The 17,224-nt window shown below is 48.0% G+C and overlaps 1 protein-coding gene across 9 annotated transcripts; it reads left to right on the top strand.

Annotated features, from left to right (window-relative positions):
- Positions 1 to 872: 872 nt before the first annotated feature.
- Positions 873 to 16,963, top strand: TINF2 (TERF1 interacting nuclear factor 2). 9 transcript variants are annotated; one of them, XM_058183299.1, is made up of 10 exons: positions 873 to 1,129; positions 2,209 to 2,313; positions 2,643 to 2,744; positions 9,444 to 9,554; positions 11,125 to 11,224; positions 11,571 to 11,712; positions 12,266 to 12,294; positions 14,333 to 14,385; positions 15,094 to 15,167; positions 16,629 to 16,963. In XM_058183299.1, the coding sequence occupies exons 1-10, from the start codon at positions 914 to 916 to the stop codon at positions 16,648 to 16,650; spliced, it is 954 nt and encodes a 317-aa protein (XP_058039282.1). In that variant the 5' UTR covers positions 873 to 913; the 3' UTR covers positions 16,651 to 16,963. The 9 variants fall into 9 exon arrangements, with proteins under 9 accessions (XP_058039282.1, XP_058039284.1, XP_058039285.1 ...); XM_058183301.1 differs by lacking the exon at positions 15,094 to 15,167; XM_058183302.1 differs by lacking the exon at positions 9,444 to 9,554.
- Positions 16,964 to 17,224: the final 261 nt, after the last annotated feature.

Consider the following 17,224-nt stretch of genomic DNA (forward strand, 5'->3'; position numbering starts at 1 on the left):
CGGTCGGGAGCGCGAACAAGAGGTGGGGGGGAGAATTGAGCGAGCGCTTAAAGAGGGCGGCTGAAGGACGTAAGGGGCGGGGCCTCCGCGAGGATGGAGCGCAAGGAAGGCGTGGTTTCGGCTGGCCGAATCTTTGGCCTCGCAGGAGCGCGAAGAAGGCGGGACTGAGTGGCTTGGGGGTGGTGCGTCAGCTAGGAGGAGGCGTGGCTTTGGGTGGGCGGATCCTTTGCCGGGGCTGAAGCGCGAAAACGATTGGAGCGGGCCACGTAGGGGGCGGGGGCCTTCCCTAGAGTGCGAAGAAGGCGGGGATTGGGCGGGACTGAAAGGGGGCGGGGAGGAGCGCGAGGAAGACGCGTTTTCGGTGTGGGCGGATCTTGGGCTGAAGGCGCGAAAAAAGATTGGAGCAGGCAACGTAGGGGGCGGGGCCTTCTTTGAAATAGAAGAAGGCGGGACAGGACGAGTGGGCGGGGGAAGGAAGGCGTGGTTTAGGGTGGGCGGGGCCTCGGCTGGGGCCAGTAAAGATTGAGGCCGGCGGCCTATAGGACGCGTGGAGGTGTTGCGAGGAGGAGCGAAGAAGGCGGGACGGAAGGGAAGCGGCGGGCGGGGAGGAACGCGAGGAAGGCGTGGTTTCGGGGGGCGGGGCTGGATCGCGAGCCAGGATTAGGGGGCGGTGCCTCCCTTGGAAGTTCGAAGAAGGCGGGACGGAGGGGAAGCGGAGGGCGGGGAGGAGCGCGAGGAAGGCGTGGTTTAGCGGGGGGCGGGGCTGGAGCGCGAGCTGGGATTGGGGACAGGCACCTAGGGGGCGTGGCCTCCACCGGGGGGGGGAAAGTGGGCGGGGAAGGCGTGGCTTCCGCGTTGCGGGGGGCGTGGCCAGAGCCGGCTCCTTTCTCACTGGGGGTCTCGCAGCTCTTCCATGGGCGACGATCGGGCGGGCGAAGCGGCCTCCGAGGGGCCCTGCGGCGCCGTGGCCCTGCGGGTAGTGGCGGCGGCAGCCTGGCACGTGGTCCGCGGGCGCCGCTTCGCGGATTTCCCGCGGGTCCTGACCTTCCTGGAGAACGTGGCGGAGGCGGCGCCGGAGCTGGTGCCCTTCCAGCACTTGGCCAAGCTGCGCCTGGGGCTGCAGGCCAAGGTGAGGAGGAGCTCCCCGGGGAGGGGGAGGGAGGGGACCCCCAGGAGGAACCACTTTGGCCCCATTGGGGAGCCGTTTCAAAAGCTCTGGGAAATAGATGAAAGAGATAAAAGATAAAAGAGGGACTTTAAGCCGGGCGTTGGGGGGACTTCAGCTCCCAGAATCCCCCCAGGCAGCAAAGTTGCCTCGGGAATTCTGGGAGTTGAAGTCCCCCCCCCCCGGCTTAAAAGTTGCTGAAGTTGAGAAACACTGGGCTAAAGAGTCAAAATAGGGCTCCCCTTAACACTGACAAAGCTATTTCAAAAGAAGAGAGGAGAGGAGAAGAAGAGAAGAGAAGAGAATAGAGGAGAAGAGAAGGGAAGATATGAGAAAAGAGGAGAGAAGAGAAGAGGAAAAGAGAGGAGAAGAGAATAAAAAGAAGAGAGGAGAAGAGAAGAGAAAATAGGAGAAGAGGAAAAGAGAGGAGAATAGAATAGAAGGAGAGAGAGAAGAGAAGAGAGAAGAGAAAAAGGATATGAGAAAAGAGGAGAGGAGAAGAAGAGAAGAGAGGAGAAGAGAAGAGAAAATAGGAGAAGAGAGAGAGAGAGAGATAATAGAAGAAGAGAAGAGAACAGAAGAAGAGAGGAGAGAATAGAAGAAAATAGAGAAGAGGAGAAAAGAAGAGAAGAGAAGAAGAGAGGAGAGAATAGAGAAGAGGAGAAGAGCGAAGAGGAGGAGGAGAAATAGAAGAAGAGAAGAGAGAATAGGAGAAGAGAAGAGAGAATTGAATTGAATTGAATTGAATTCTTTATTGGCCGAATCTGATTGGACACACAAGGAATTTGTCTTTGGTGCCTAAGCGTTCATTGTACATAAAAGCTATGAGTGATAAATCGTGATCATAGTCATCATAAAAATACATTCATCATAAATCATGAGATACAACACTTAGTGACAGTCATAGGATAGTAAATAAGCAATCAACCCAAATCGTGGGAGCCAGTTTGAGCCTTTTTTGGGGGGGGGAATTAAATACTCTCAAATTGTTTTAGGGAGAATCGTCCTCAACTGACCCTCTCTTGCTTTCTCCTTTTGCCCAGATTGTCATGAACATGTTGCAGGAAGATCAGCCCCAAGGGAAAATCTATGATGCTATCGATACCTACTTTCCAGAGAATGAGGCGCCGCTCCACCATTCCAAAGCAGTGAGTTTTTCTCTCTCTGTTTGTAGAAATCATCCTAGCCCAGGGGTCTGCAAACTTGGCTCTTTTAAGACTTGTGGACTTCAACTCCCAGGGTTCCTCAGCCAGCTTTGCAAAGCTGTATGCAAAGCTGGCTGAGGAACTCTGGGAGTTGAAGTCCACAAGTCTTAAAAGAGCCAAGTTTGCAGACCCCTGTCCTAGCCTAACGTCCTCCATACAGTCCTTGTGGATAACTCCCTTCCCCTCTCCTTAAAGAGATTCTCTCTCTTTTTCTCTCTCTGTCTCCCTCTCTCTGAATTATGCCGTTCCATCTCTTTTCCCCCCTCCCATAGACAGCTAAGGACCTAGAGATGGTACAAACAGCCCAAGAAAACTTCAGAATTCTGATACTGAGGTTGCTGAGTGACAGCATGCAGAAGGATATATATGTGCAGGTAAGGCTGGGAGGACACGGGTATCTATAGAAGTCTTGAACCCCTTGGTCTGTTTTATCTCATCTATTTACCTATTTCTGTCTATCTTCATCACCATCCTTTCTATAATTGCCTTCCATCCATCTCTCTCTCTCTTCATCACCATCATTTCTATAAGTACCTATCATCCATCCATCTATCTGTCTCTATCATCTGTCTATCTACAGTATCTATCTATCTATGGTATCCCTCATTTCTCTCTTTCTGTCTATCTCCATTTCAATTGTCATCATCATTTCTATAATTAACTATCATCCATCCGTCTCTGACTATCATCTGTCTGTCTATCTACGGTATCTATTATCTCTCTCTCTATAGTATCTATCTATAGTATGTCTCATTTCTCTCTTTCTATTTCTATCTGTCTATATCTATTTCAATCTTCATCACCATCATTTCTATAGCTACCTATCATCCATCCGTCTCTGTCTATCTCTATCTATCATCTGTCTGTTTATAGAATAGAATAGAATAGAATAGAATAGAATTTTATTGGCCAAGTGTGATTGGACACACAAGGAATTTGTCTTGGTGCATATGCTCTCAGTGTACATAAAAGAAAAGATACGTTCATCAAGGTACAACATTTACAACACAATTGATGATCAATATATCAATATAAATCATAAGGATTGCCAGCAACAAGTTATAGTCATACAGTCATAAGTGGAAAGAGATTGGTGATGGGAACTATGAAACGATTAATAGTAGTGCAGATTCAGTAAATAGTCTGACAGTGTTGAGGGAATTATTTGTTTAGCAGAGTGATGGCCTTCGGGGAAAAACTGTTCTTGTGTCTAGTTGTTCTGGTGTGCAGTGCTCTATAGTGTCGTTTTGAGGGTAGGAGTTGAAACAGTTTATGTCCAGGATGCGAGGATCTGCAAATATTTTCACGGCCCTCTTCTTGATTCGTGCAGTATACAGGTCCTCAATGGAAGGCAGGTTGGTAGCTATTGTTTTCCTGCAGTTCTAATTATCCTCTGAAGTCTGTGTTTTTCTTGTTGGGTTGCAGAACCGAACCAGACAGTTATAGAGGTGCAAATGACAGACTCAATAATTCCTCTGTAGAATTGGATCAGCAGCTCCTTGGGCAGTTTGAGCTTACTGTGTTGGCGCAGAAAGAACATTCTTTGTTGTCCTTTTTTAATGATGTTTTTGATGTTAGCTGTCCATTTGAGATCTTGCGATATGATAGAACCCAGAAATTTGAAGGTTTCTACTGTTGATACTGTGTTGTCAAGTATTGTGAGAGGTGGAAGTATGGAAGGGTTTTTCCTAAAGTCTACCACCATTTCTATGGTTTTGAGTGTGTTCAGTTCCAGATTGTTTTGGTTGCACCACAAGGCTAGTCGTTCGACCTCTCGTCTATATGCGGATTCGTCATTGTCTCGAATGAGACCAATCACTGTTGTGTCATCTGCGAACTTCAGTAGCTTAACAAATGGATCATTGGAGATGCAGTCATTGGTATACAGAGAGAAGAGAAGTGGGGAGAGCACACAGCCTTGGGGGGCCCTATCTATCTACAGTATCTCTCTATTATCTATCTATCTATCTTATCTATCTATAGTATCTATAGTATGTCTCATTTCTCTATTACTATCTATCTATCTGTCTATCTATCTATCTATCTATGTCTATTTTAATCTTCATCACCATCATTTCTATAACTACCTGTCATCCATCCGTCTCTGTCTATCTCTGTCTATCATCTGTCTGTCTGTCTATCTACAGTATCTCTCTATTATCTATCTTATCTATTTATCTGTCTGTCTATCTACAGTATCTATCATCTATAGTATCTCATTTCTCTCTATCTTTCTCTGTCTATTTCAATCTTCATCACCATCATTTATATAACTACCTATCATTCATCCGTCTGTCTTATCTATCATCTATGTACAGTATCTCTCTATTATCTATCTATAATCTCACGCGCACGTTTCTCTCTCTTTCTCTTCCTGTCCCTGTCTCTCTGTCTCTCTCCTCCTCCATCTCTTCCTCTAATTTTTATTGAGATTATCAACATAGAAGTGAAATCAAAAAAAAGAAGAAGAAGAAGAAGAAAAGGCGTTAATCTTCCCACTCTTTTTGTCGCAGCCGAACCCAGCTTAATAAACCTACAGCCTCAGGTTATTATTTTTGCCCACTTAAATCTACAACCGGCCCTTTTGATAGCGACAAACCCTATCTCATCCACAAATCCCAAAATCAGAATTTCGTTTATTCCCCCCCTCCCCGCCGTCTCCAAACCGGCAGTTTCCCAACCGGAAACAAAGTTGGATGTGTTCTTTTTCTTTGATCAAAGTAATCCATTTCAGCTCCATCAGTTTTCCCATCCATTCTTCCAGTTGGGGGTGTGGGGGAGGATTCTGTGTCTTTTTCCACTTTGGCCCCCCTGAGGCATTCTTGCTGTCGGGGCAACAGGGAACCTTTGAACCACACAAGGGAAAACAAGTCAGGGAGAAGGAACCGGTTGCTTCTTTCGGGGTTGGGGAGACGAGAACCTCAGCTTCAAAAGGGCTACTTGTGTAAAGATGACAGAGGCTGCTCCAAGGCTGGACAGGTGTTTGGCTTTAAATTACAAAGCCCGGTGTCTAATCTCCATCATCCAGCTCATGGTTGTCCCAAAGGCAGCTGGACTTTCTGGTTTTTCTTTTGAATAGAATAAAATAGAATTTTTTATTGGCCAAGTGTGATTGGACACACAAGGAATTTGTCTTGGTGCATATGCTCTCAGTGTACATAAAAGAAAAGATACCTTCATCACTTACAATACTTAATGATAGTCATAGGCTACAAATAAGCAACCAGGAATAGAATAGAATAGAATAGAATAAAATTTTTATTGGCCAAGTGTGATTGGACACACAAGGAATTTGTCTTGGTGCAGATGCTCTCAGTGTACATAAAAGAAAAGATACGTTCATCAAGGTACAACATTTACAACAGAATTGATGATCAATATATCAATATAAATCATAAGGATTGCCAGCAACAAAGTTACAGTCATACAGTCATAAGTGGAAAGAGATTGGTGATGGGAACGATGAGACGATTAATAGTAGTGCAGATTCAGTAAATAGTTTGACAGTGTTGATGGAATTATTTGTTTAGCAGAGTGATGGCCTTCGGGGGGAAAAAAACTGTCCTTGTGTCTAGTTGTTCTGGTGTGCAGTGCTCTATAGTGTCGTTTTGAGGGTAGGAGTTGAAACAGTTTATGTCCAGGATGCGAGGGGTCTGCAAATATTTTCACGGCCCTTTCGCTTCTCATCCAAGAAGCTTCTTCAGCTCTGATTTGAGGGTGTGGCAACGGAAAGATTTATCCTCCTTGCAGACAGCTAGAAAATTCGCATTTTTATTATTATTATTTTTTTGGGGGGTGGTTAGTCGTGAAGGCGTGTCCGACCCATCGCGACGCCACGGAGAACGTTCCTCCAGGCCTTCCTGTCCTCTACCATCTGGAGAAGGAAGTGGCAAACCACGCCAATATCTTTGCCATGGCAACCCCATGCGTTCTGTTAGCGGGTTGCTAAGGCCACTTGGAGACTTGTCTATGCCCTCAGGGTCACCTGAGTGGTGCAAATGGGTGTGGAGCCTTTTTGGAACTGCTGAAAGGATTGTGTTGTAGACTGGAGATAGATGAGGTCGTATCCCTCCCCCACCTCTGTTGAGAGAGGGATAGGATAGGATAGGATAGGATAGGATAGGATAGGATAGGATAGGATAGGATAGGATAAAATAAAATAAAATAAAATAAAATAAAATAAAATAATAAAATAAAATAAAATAAAATAAAATAAAATAGAATAGAAAATATGGAATGGAATGGAATGGAAAATATGGAATAGAAAAGCAAAGAAAAGAAAATATGGAATAGAATAGAAAAGAAAATATAGAATAGAATAGAAAATAGAATAGAACAGAATAGAATATATGGAATAGAATAGAATATATGGAATAGAATAGAATAGAAAATATGGAATAGAATAGAAAAAAGAAAATATGGAATAGAATAGAAAAGAAAATATGGAATAGAATAGAATAGAACAGAACAGAACAGCAGACTTGGAAGGGACCCTGGAGATCTTCTAGTCCAACCCCCTGCTTAGGCAGGAAACCCTACACCACTTCAGACACATGGTTATCCAATCTCTTCTTTAAAATTTCCAGTGTTCGAGCACTGGACGTTCAATTTTGACCTACACGGCCTCTTTAACTCCTCTTTCAAACCAGTAACCCCCTCTGTCCAAAATACGGACTTTGTTGTCTTCAAAATAGCAATAAGCACTTAAGACTTATGCACCGCTTTTCAGTGCTTTTACAGCCCTCTCTAAGAGGTTTACAGAGTCAGCCTCTTGCCCCCAACAATCTGGGTCCTCATTTTACCCACCTCGGAAGGACGGAAGGCTGAGTCAACCTTGAGCCTGGTGAGATTCGAACTGCCAGATTGCGGTCGGTCAGAAGAAGTAAGCCTGCGCTACTTAACCACTGCGCCACCGCAGCTCAGAAGAGTGGCCTGTGTCTTTCAAACGCAGATGGACTGCTGAATCTAAGTCCCGATGTGTTTGTTCTGCTATGTTGCGCCATCGGTTTGTGAAGCGGCTGTTTTGATTCCCCCAATGTACAGATTGGCACATGGCTCACTGCATTGGATTGGAAAGACCACGTTGCTCAGTTTCTGGTCTGGGTATTTTATCCTCGGGGTGGACAAGTTTCTGCCTTAGTGGTGCTCTTGGGTTTGAAGCGGGGGTGAAATGCTCCCGGTTCGGACCGTATCGGCCGATCCGGTAGCAATGGCGGCGGGTGGTTCGGAGAACCGGTAGCAAAAATCCCTGCCCGCACCCCCATGCCCAGCTGAGCCATGCGATCATCAGAGCCTTTTTTTTTTTACCTCTGTGGCCTCTGTGGCTCAGACTGGTAAGACAGTCTGTTATTACTGCAATTACTGCAGGTTCAAGCCCCACCAGGCCCAAGGTTGACTCAGCCTTCCATCCTATATAAGGTAGGTAAAATGAGGACCCAGATTGTTGGGGGCAATAAGAATAGAATAGAATAGAATAGAATAGAATAGAATAGAATAGAATAGAATAGAATAGAATAGAATAGAATAGAATAGAATAGAATAGAATAGAATTTTTATTGGCCAAGTGTGATTGGACACACAAGGAATTTGTCTTGGTGCATATGCTCTCAGTGTACATAAAAGAAAAGATATGTTCATCAAGGTACGACATTTACAACACAATTGATGGTCAGTATATCAATATAAATCATAAGGATTGCCAGCAACAAGTTACAGTCATACAGTCATAAGTGGAAAGAGATTGGTGATGGGAACTATGAGAAGATTAATAGTAGTGCAGATTCAGTAAATAGTTTGACAGTGTTGATGGAATTATTTGTTTAGCAGAGTGATGGCCTTCGGGAAAAAACTGTTCTTGTGTCTAGTTGTTCTGGTGTGCAGTGCTCTATAGCGTCGTTTTGAGGGTAGGAGTTGAAACACTTTATGTCCAGGATGCGAGGGGTCTGTAAATATTTTCACGGCCCTCTTCTTGATTCGTGCAGTATACAGGTCCTCAATGGAAGGCAGGTTGGTAGCAATTATTTTTTCTGCAGTTCTAATTATCCTCTGAAGTCTGTGTTTTTCTTGTTGGGTTGCAGAACCGAACCAGACAGTTATGGAGGTGCAAATGACAGACTCAGTAATTCCTCAATAATTATTCAGTAATCAATAAGTTGACTTTGTATATAATATACAAATGGATGAAGACTATTGCTTGACATAGTGTAAGCCGCCCTGAGTCTTCGGAGAAGGGCGGGATGTAAATGCAAATTTTTAAAAAGCATTTTTTTAACAACCTCTTCGGCTGAAGACATTGTAAAAAAAAATGCTTTTAAAGGGTTAAAACAAGGCTCTGATGATCCCAGCTGAGGTACCTGATCGCCAGAGGCTTTTTCTTTTAACTTTTAAAAGCATTTTTTAAAAGGTAAAAAGGCTGAAGCCCGCTAGGCAAAAAATGGGTGTAGGCAAAAAATGGGGGGGGGTTTCGTAAGAGAGAGAGAGAAAAGAAAGAAAGAGAAAGAGAGAGAGAGAAAAATAAATTAAGAAAAAAAGAGAAAGGAAGGAAGGAAAGCGAGAGAGAGAGAAAGGAAGGAAGAAAGAAAGGAAAGAAAAAGAAAGAAAGAAAGAAAGAAAGAAAGAAAGAAAGAAAGAAAGAAAGAAAGAAAGAAAGAAAGAAAAAGAGGGAGGGAGGAAAAAGGAGAGGAAGGACTGACTACAAACCTAGCACTTAGGTTCAGAGGATAATCCAGGGCTGGAAGGGACCTGGAGGTCCTCTAGTCTAACCCTGCTCCAGCAGGACATTGTTAGTGAGTTTCTGTCTTTTGATCCCCCAGTCACATGGTTACATAGCCACGCCCACCCAGTCACATGACACACACACCCTCCAAGCCATGCCCACAGAACAGGTAGCAAAAAAATTTTTGTAGATTTCACCTCTGGTTTGAAGTGTGCCACGTATGTTAACCGGAAAACCAGAAAGTCCAGCTGCCTCTTGAAAAAAAAGCACTTTCAGGACTATAAAAGCCCGTGCGCTGTTCATGCCTGATACAATAAAGGCTGTCCCGATTTTTTTTGTGTGTGTGTCTGTTTTTTAGAAATATCTGGAAACAGATTACGGGGAAGCTTTTGTGAACGTGGTGGAGAAACTCTTCTGCGATTATCTCTGCCAGTTGGAACACGTCCTCCCGGAGCCCCAATTCCAGATGGTACGAAAAGTGGGGGGGGGGAGAAACCAGGCGTCGGAACAATAGCCGATAGGGGTAAAAAGGAATGGCAGTTGGGGCGGATGGCGTTGCAGCTTTGTGGTAGAGCACAGGGGGCTTGCAGCCCGCCTCGCCCCCCCCTGCCCGCCCTCCTCCAAAGCCATCAGCCTCGGCTGAATGGATTCCAGGTAGTCCTCGATTTATGAACAACAGTCGTTTTCAGTGAGTTTTCCCCCATTTTACGACCTTTTGTTTTCCCGCCGCTGAATCACTGCAGTTGTTAAGTTACTAACATGGTTGTCACTGGGAGATCGGGAGTTCTAGTCCTGCCTTAGGCATGAAAGCCAGCTGGGTGACTGGGCCAATCACTAGGAGACTGAGAGTTCTAGTCCTATCTTAGGCAGGAAAGCCAGCTTGGTGACTTTGGGCCAGTCACCAGGAGACTGGGAGTTCTAGTCCTGCCTTAAGCACGAAAGCCAGTTGGGTGACTTCGGACCAATCACTAGGAGACTGGGAGTTCTAGTCCTATCTTAGGCACAAAAGCCAGCTGGGTGACTTTGGGCCGGTCACCAGGAGACTGGGAGTTCTAGTCCTCCCTTAGGTATAAAAGCCAGTTGGCTGACTTTGGGCCAATCACTAGGAGACAGAGTTCTAGTCCTGCCTTAGGCACGAAAGCCAGCTTGGTGACATTGGGCCAATCACCAGGCGACTGGGAGTTCTAGTCCTATCTTAGGCAGGAAAGCCAGCTGGGTGACTTTGGGCCAATCCCCCCCCCTCTCAGCCCACCCCACCTCACAGGGTAGTTGTTCTGAGGAAAATCGGATGAGAAAGTTCTGCTGGATATGTTCGGAAGGCTACGAGAGTGAGGGGGGCATGCCCCACTTTCAGGGGGCGGGGATTATTCCACAGGACAGAGGCAACGTCAAGAGAAGGCCGCCCCGTCGGCGTTCTTTAACTGATAGGGTCCCCGGCATCCCTTCCCTGCCTGGCCAGGCGGGCTTGGCCTCATGCCCCTGCAATGGAGAAGAAGAGCCCCTTTGTTGTGTCTGCGCCCCCCGGAGCTGGGCCTCCTGCCAGAAAGTGACTTGGAAAGTGAGGGGGAAGGGCCGTCAGGATTTACCTCGGGAGCACCGGCTTCCTTGGCTCAGCTCCAGGAGCCAGAGGCAGGCCAGGTGGAGGAGATAACGAGGCCTCCGTTCCCTGACTCTCCCCCCCAGGCCACGCCTCCAGACCCAGCTGATGGCAATCAGGCCTGGCTGGACCCTAGGTTTCGTAGGCAGGAGAGGCGGGAACAACAGAAGCAGGGGTGGGGCAGGCCTAGGAAGTGCTGAGTCATGGAGCCACACCCCACAGGATTTAAAAGCAGCCAGAGCTGCTGTGCCTCTTCGTAGCAGGCAAATCAACTGAGTAACTAAGAGCTGAAGTTTGTTCCTGGGTGACTCATCGGTGTGGAGGGAGATAAGAGACACTTGGCAGACGCTGGCTATTTTGCTGCCAGAGCTGATAGTGCCGACTAAGCCATCACTCGGATGGAGGCGGACAGAACACCCTTCCTCTTATCTTTCCTTTCTAGCTGTTGGAGGCTGCCAGCGTCCAAACCCCCAGCCAGCTTCCCCAACCCAGTGCCACCATTCTAAACCAGTACTTCAGCGCTGTGGGATACCAGCGGGCTGGTAAGTCTTTAACGGAGCTGACGGGCTGGTGAGGGGGGCAGAGATGGTATTCAGCCGGTTTGGATCGGTTCACCGGAAACCGATAATCGCAGGTGGGCCCAGCCAACCACCCCGGCTTTATGCAATCCTATTTAGGCACGTCTTTGAGGCCGGGCGCATGCGCGGAAGGCCCATGCGTCAGCAAAGCGCATGCACACAAGGCCCGGCGCATGCATCCACATGCGTGTGGAAGCTAAGCACGCGCGCACGATCGAGCTCACATATACAAACCAGTCAGGAAAGTAAGTGAATATCACCCCCAGTGGGGGATTTTCTGTGGTCCCTTAACCTTCTCCGTATCTTCCAGGCTATGACGAACCTCCCCCCTCCCCTCCCCCTCCCTCAAGCGCCCCACGCCAGAGCGGGGACGAAGACCCCCAGACTCCGCCTCGCTCCCCACAGCCAGACAGGAGCCGAAGCGTGGACTCTCCTTCCTGCATCTCAGAAGGGTAAGTCATCGGCCTGTACAGGGAGTCCTCGACTTACGACCGCGGTCGAGGCTAGCCTTTCCGTCGCTAAGCGAGACGTTGGTGAAGCGAGTGTTGCTCCGTTGTGCGACCGTCCTCGCCAGAGAGTCCGTTAAGGGAATCCTTGCAGCTGTTAATACAGGGAATCCTTGACGTACAGCCACAATTGAGGCGATTTCCGTTGCTAAGCAAGGCATTTAAGCGAGGCTTGCCCCGTTTTGCAACCTTTCTCGCCACGATTGTTAAGTGAATCGTCACGGTTGATAAGTTAGTAACCCGGTTGTTAAGTGTAACCATCATAAATACGAGTCAGTTGCCGACTGTGCGAATTTTTGATCACGTCACCGCAGAGACGCAGCAATGGATGTGTGGAAAATAGCTCCCTGGTTTTTTTCAGGGCCGTGGTAACTTTGACCGGTCGCTAAACGAAGGGTCATAAGTCGGGGACTTAACTCTTCCCCTTCCTTGCTCCTCCTTTTGCGGACCTTACTTGCTTTTAAACGGCTCACAGTACCCCCTTTATTTTAACCTGCAGGGATTCGCACAGGCAGTCCTCGGAAACAAGTAAGTTGTGCGATGATCCGGGGCACGGCAAGAGGCGCGACACAGGCAACTGGCCATTCAAACCGCCCCTTTCTTGCTCCCGATTTCCCCCAAAAGCTGCATGTTTCCGGCATGTCCCAGAGCAGAGTGATGACGCGCACACTCACACACCTCCAGCAGCCTCTGGCTGCAAATAGTCCAGCCCAACGCGGTGAGCGCCACGGCTGCAAAGCAAGAAGTCCGGCAAGGCGAGTCCAGGAAGCAAAGTAACAAGGCAATCAAACGTCGGCAGTCGACACTCCAGGAATTCAGCGTTTGTTCCCGACAAATGCCCGCCCTCCCCCCCCCTCCACAGCGTCTCCTTATGTCTCAGTCCCCAGGTGTGCCTTGTGAAGAGGAGCAGGACGCTCTCCTCCCGAATAGCCTGCTCAGTCTGCGCTGTTCTCGCCTTCTCTCCACTCTCCGTGATCGAGGATCAGGAGGGGGCGGTCCTTTCTCATCCGCCTGAGTTCTGTCTCTCAGGTTCACTGCTTAGCCTCTCTTCGTCGTCCTGCCCCACCCCTTCCTCCCCTCCCCCTACAAGCCGTCCCAATCCTGCTCCTCCCCACCTTCCAACGAAGCCACTCCCCCTTGATCTCCGTCGGCTCCAGTTCCGGCTCGTCTTCCTCCACAGATTCAGGTTTCCGACGGGGCCATTGGCAAGTTGTGTCATTTCAACATCTCTCCCTGAACGACCCTGCGTAGACCAGCCTGCGAATTATTATACAGTGCAGTCCCCCCCTTAGCCAGTTGTTAAGTGAGTCGCTGCAGTTGTTAAGTGAATCTTATAACTTATACACACACACCCCGGGACGCTACGACCGTCGTAAATACGAGTCGGTGGCCGAGCGTCGGAATGTAGATCACGTAACTACCGGGATGCTGCAACGGGCGTTAGGCGTGAAAAACAGGCCAAAGTCCGCTTTTTCCAGTGCTGTCGTGACTTCGGTCACTAAACGAACGGTTGTAAATCAAGGACTATCTGCAATCCAGCCAAAGGTTCTGAATTTCTTGACTCCGTGCAAGAATCGAAGTGGATCTTAACTCCTGACCCTTCAGGACACGTTTGTCAGGAAGCCACTGGCGGGGGAGAGGATACAGGTAGTCCTTGACTTACGACTGCCACGGAGCCCCAAAATTTATGTTGCTAAGTGAGACATTTGTTAAAGTGGGTCTTCTCCTTAGAAAATAAAACTTGCTTTCATTCATTCTTTTTCTTTCTTTCTCTTTCTTCCTTCTCTTTTCTTTCTTTCCTTCTCTTCTTTCCTTCTTTCTTTTTCTTTCATTTTCTTCTTTCTTTTCTTTCTTCCTTTCTTTCTTTCTTTCTTCCTTCCTTTCTTCTTTCTTCCTTCTTTTTTCTTTCACTCTTTCTTCCTTCTTTCCTTTCTTTCCTTTTTCTTACCTTCCTTCTTTCTTTCTTCCTTCCTTTCCTTCTTTCTTTCTTAATTCCTTCTCTTTCTTCCTCCCGTCCCACCTTCCTTCCTTCTTTTTCTTTCTTCTTTCCTTCCTTCCTTTTTCTTCCTTCCTTCCTTCTTCTCTTTTTTCTATCATGCTTTCTTCCTTCTTCCTTCCTTCTTCCTTTTTCTTTCTTCTCTTCTTCTTTCCTTCCTTCCTTCTTTTTTCCTTCCTTTTCTTCTTTTTTATTTTTCTTTTCTTCCTTAATTCCTTCTCTTCTTCCTCCCTCCTCCTCCTTCTTTTCTTTCTTTCACTTCTTTCTTTTCTCCTTTCTTCCTTCCTTCCTTTTTTTTCCTTCCTTCCTTCTTCTTTTCTTTCTTTCTTCCTTCTTTCCTTCCTTCCTTCTTTCACTCTTCCTTCTCTTTTTCTTTCCTTTCTTTCTTCCTTCTTTCTTTCATTTCTTTCTTTTCTTCCTTAATTTCTTCTGTCTTCCTCCCATCCCTCCTCCCTCCCTCCCTTCTTTTTCTTTCTTTCACTTTCTTCCTTCTTTCCTTTCTTTTCTCCTTTCTTTCTCTCTCTCTCTCTTTCTTTTCTTTTCTTTTCTTTCGTTCTTTCTTCTTTGCAGCTGAAGATCTGGTGCCAGATTCCGAAAGCGAAGGAAGCACCTCACCTTTTCAGGTGAGGAAGCAGCTGAGCGATGGTGGGCTAACAGGGCGGGATAAAGACCAAGCTTTGGTAGAAGGGGATGAATAGAATCTGGGGGGTGGGGGGGAGAAACACTCTTGGCCTCCATACTGAAGGGCTGGACTCGGTGGCATTAAAGTCACTGTGACCCCTAGAATATGGGGCCCTCGGGGCTCTCTGAGCTTGGTTGCTTTCTGGAAGACGTTTCATGACCCAGCTAGGTAACATCATCAGTGCTAGAAGGGAGGGGAGGTTTGTGGAGAGGAGGACGACGACTGAGGGCTCCTTGGTGCTCTCTGAGCTTGGTAGTTTTCTTGCAGACGTCTCATAACCCAACCAGGCAATGCCATCAGTGCTAGAAGGGAGTTGGGTGTGTGCAGAATGGAGAAGGGAAGGGAGGGAGGAAAAAGGAGGGGAAGGAGAAGGAACTATGGGGTCTTTGGTGCTCTCTGAGCCTGGTTCTTTTCTTGCAGACCGTTCATGACCCAACTAGGTAACATCATCAGCGCTAGGAGGAGATGGGGTTCCTCTCTTATTTACATACTTAATTGGCTCCTTAGACCCCCCCCCCCCGCTTCCTTTCCTCTACCGCCTCCCTCCCAGATCCTGAATTAGACAGTTGCCTCCTTCAGGCCAGACACCCTTAAAAGGGGGGCGGGGGGAAGATGCTCAAGTGTTCCTCCCTTTCCCCTCCCCCAACAGGGCGAATACCGGGGTACCCATCTCTGCACCCTCATCCCCACTTTTCGGGAGCATCTCAGGGAGAGCAGCAGCCAGTGAGTGAAGTCCACGCACCTTTCGAAGTTGCTAAACTTGAGCGGGGTGGGTGGGGGGAACCCTGTACCCCAACACAGAAAGGGGGTGGCCCAGCCCGTCACCTTTTCTGCAGAGAGCCCAGGGTCAGCTGCGCGTATCCACACAACCCAGACCAGGGGTCTCCAACCTTGGCAACCTTTTAAGACTTGGGGACTTCAACGCCCAGAGTTCCCCAGCCAGACACGTAGAGTTAACTTTCTTCATAGATGGTTGGTACGCAGTAAGTATAATATATCTTGACTTCAGCAAAGTAGGGGGGGGAGCTGGCTGGGGGATTCTGGGAGTTGAAGTCCACAAATCTTAAATCGGGGTGGGGGTGGGGAGTTGGTCTTCAACCTCGGCAGTTGTGGACTTCAACTCCCAGAATTCCCCAGACAGACATGTAGGGTAACTTTCTTAATAGATGGCGAGTATGCAGTAAGCATAATATATCTTGACTTGATCAAAGTGGGGGGGAGGGAAGGGCTGGGGAATTCTGGGAGTTGAACTCCACAAGTCTTAAATCAGGGGTCTTCAACCTTGGCCGCTTTAAGACTTATGGATTTCAACCGCCAGAATTCTCCAGCCAGCCATGTAGGGTAACTTTCTTCATAGATGGTGGGTATGCAGTAAATGTAATATATCTTGACTTCAGCAAAGTGGGGTGGGTGGGAAGAGCTGGCTGGGGAATTCTGGGAGTTGAAGTCCACAAGTTTTACAAGTTGCCAAGGTTGGAGAACCGCCCCCCCCCTTGACCCAGACAATTTTCCTTCAGCTAGGCTGGTCCTCGGCTTCCGCTACGTTTCCCCAATGTGAGCGATGGGCATCGACAGGTACTCCTCAGCTTCCGACCAGTTTGAGCCCAACATTCCCGTCGCTAAGCGAGAGGCTGAGCTCTGCCTGGTTTAGCGACCTTTTCTTTCCCTCGGTAGCTAAATGAATCTCTGCGGTCGTTGGAATGAGTCACCCGGTTGTTAAGTGAATCTGGCTTTCCCCTTGACTTGGCTTGTCGGAAGGTCGCCAAAGGGGAATCGCATGATCCCGGAACACTCCCGACCGTCATAACTACAAACCAGCGGCCAAAAAATCTGAATTTGGATCATGGGAATGCTGGGACCTTCGTACGTGTGAAAAAATGATCCCAAGTCACTTTTTTTTTTTCAGTGCCGTCGCTAATTTGGAATGGTCGCTAAATGAAAGTCGAGGACTACCTGTATTTAAGTTGAAGGCCACCACACCTGTCCCAACCATTGGGGGGGGGGCTAAAAATTTCCCTGCCGTCGTTTCCAGGGGCTCCTGAAGCTGAGGAGGAGATCCCCCGTTCAGTGTCCATCAAAACGAAGGGCACCTGGGAAAACTAGTTTTGGGGACAAGGCTAGGCCCAGTGGAGTGGGAAAAAGGCTGTTTTAAGCATTTGGCTTTTTTAAAAAAATTCCTTCAAGGTTGAATAGTTCTCTGTTATGATTGACATCTCCGGCGATGCGGTGGTCCCCCTCACCCACCCCTCCAGCAAAAGACTTCCCGCAGTCCAGAACTTTGCCGACGGTTTGAAAACTTTATTCCGAAAAGAAGCAAGAAAAGCTTTGAGGCTGGCCGGCGGAAGAGGAATAGGGCAACGGAGTCCGTCCGTCTCGGGCCAAGACGACGGTCGAGCGGCCGACGCTTTTCTACAGTTGGTCTCGGAAACGGTTCACGATGGGACGCATGAGCCCTCCAGGCTCCTTTTGAGGACTGGAATGTTTGAAAGCACCAGAAACAAATAAAAATTGAGTTTGCACATAGCTTTCGCGGCAAGGTCCTTGCGGGGGTGGTGGTCCGTGAGCCGGGGGGGGGGGGGCTTGCTTGTGGACGTCTCATGACCCAATGAGGGAATATCATCAGTGCTACAAGGAAGTGAGGTTTGCAGAGGGAATGAGGACCGGGAGTGGGGGGAGGGTCCTGGATGCACTCGGGGGGATTTTTTTTTGCAGACGTTTCATGACCCAACTAGGGAATGCCATCCGTGCTAGGAGCGAGGGTGGGATTCAGCTGGTTCGGA

Source organism: Ahaetulla prasina, chromosome 4, assembly GCF_028640845.1.
Source record: "Ahaetulla prasina isolate Xishuangbanna chromosome 4, ASM2864084v1, whole genome shotgun sequence".
In the NCBI taxonomy this organism is placed as follows: domain Eukaryota; kingdom Metazoa; phylum Chordata; class Lepidosauria; order Squamata; family Colubridae; genus Ahaetulla; species Ahaetulla prasina.

Bases quoted from the DNA above. Each gene is read 5' to 3' on its own strand.
- TINF2 (XM_058183299.1), top strand. From the start codon at position 914: ATGGGCGACGATCGGGCGGGCGAAGCGGCCTCCGAGGGGCCCTGCGGC. The intron at 14,386-15,093 runs GTGAGGAAGCAG...CTCCCCCAACAG, and splicing joins GAAGCACCTCACCTTTTCAG to GGCGAATACCGGGGTACCCA. The intron at 15,168-16,628 runs GTGAGTGAAGTC...AATTCCTTCAAG, and splicing joins CTCAGGGAGAGCAGCAGCCA to GTTGAATAGTTCTCTGTTAT.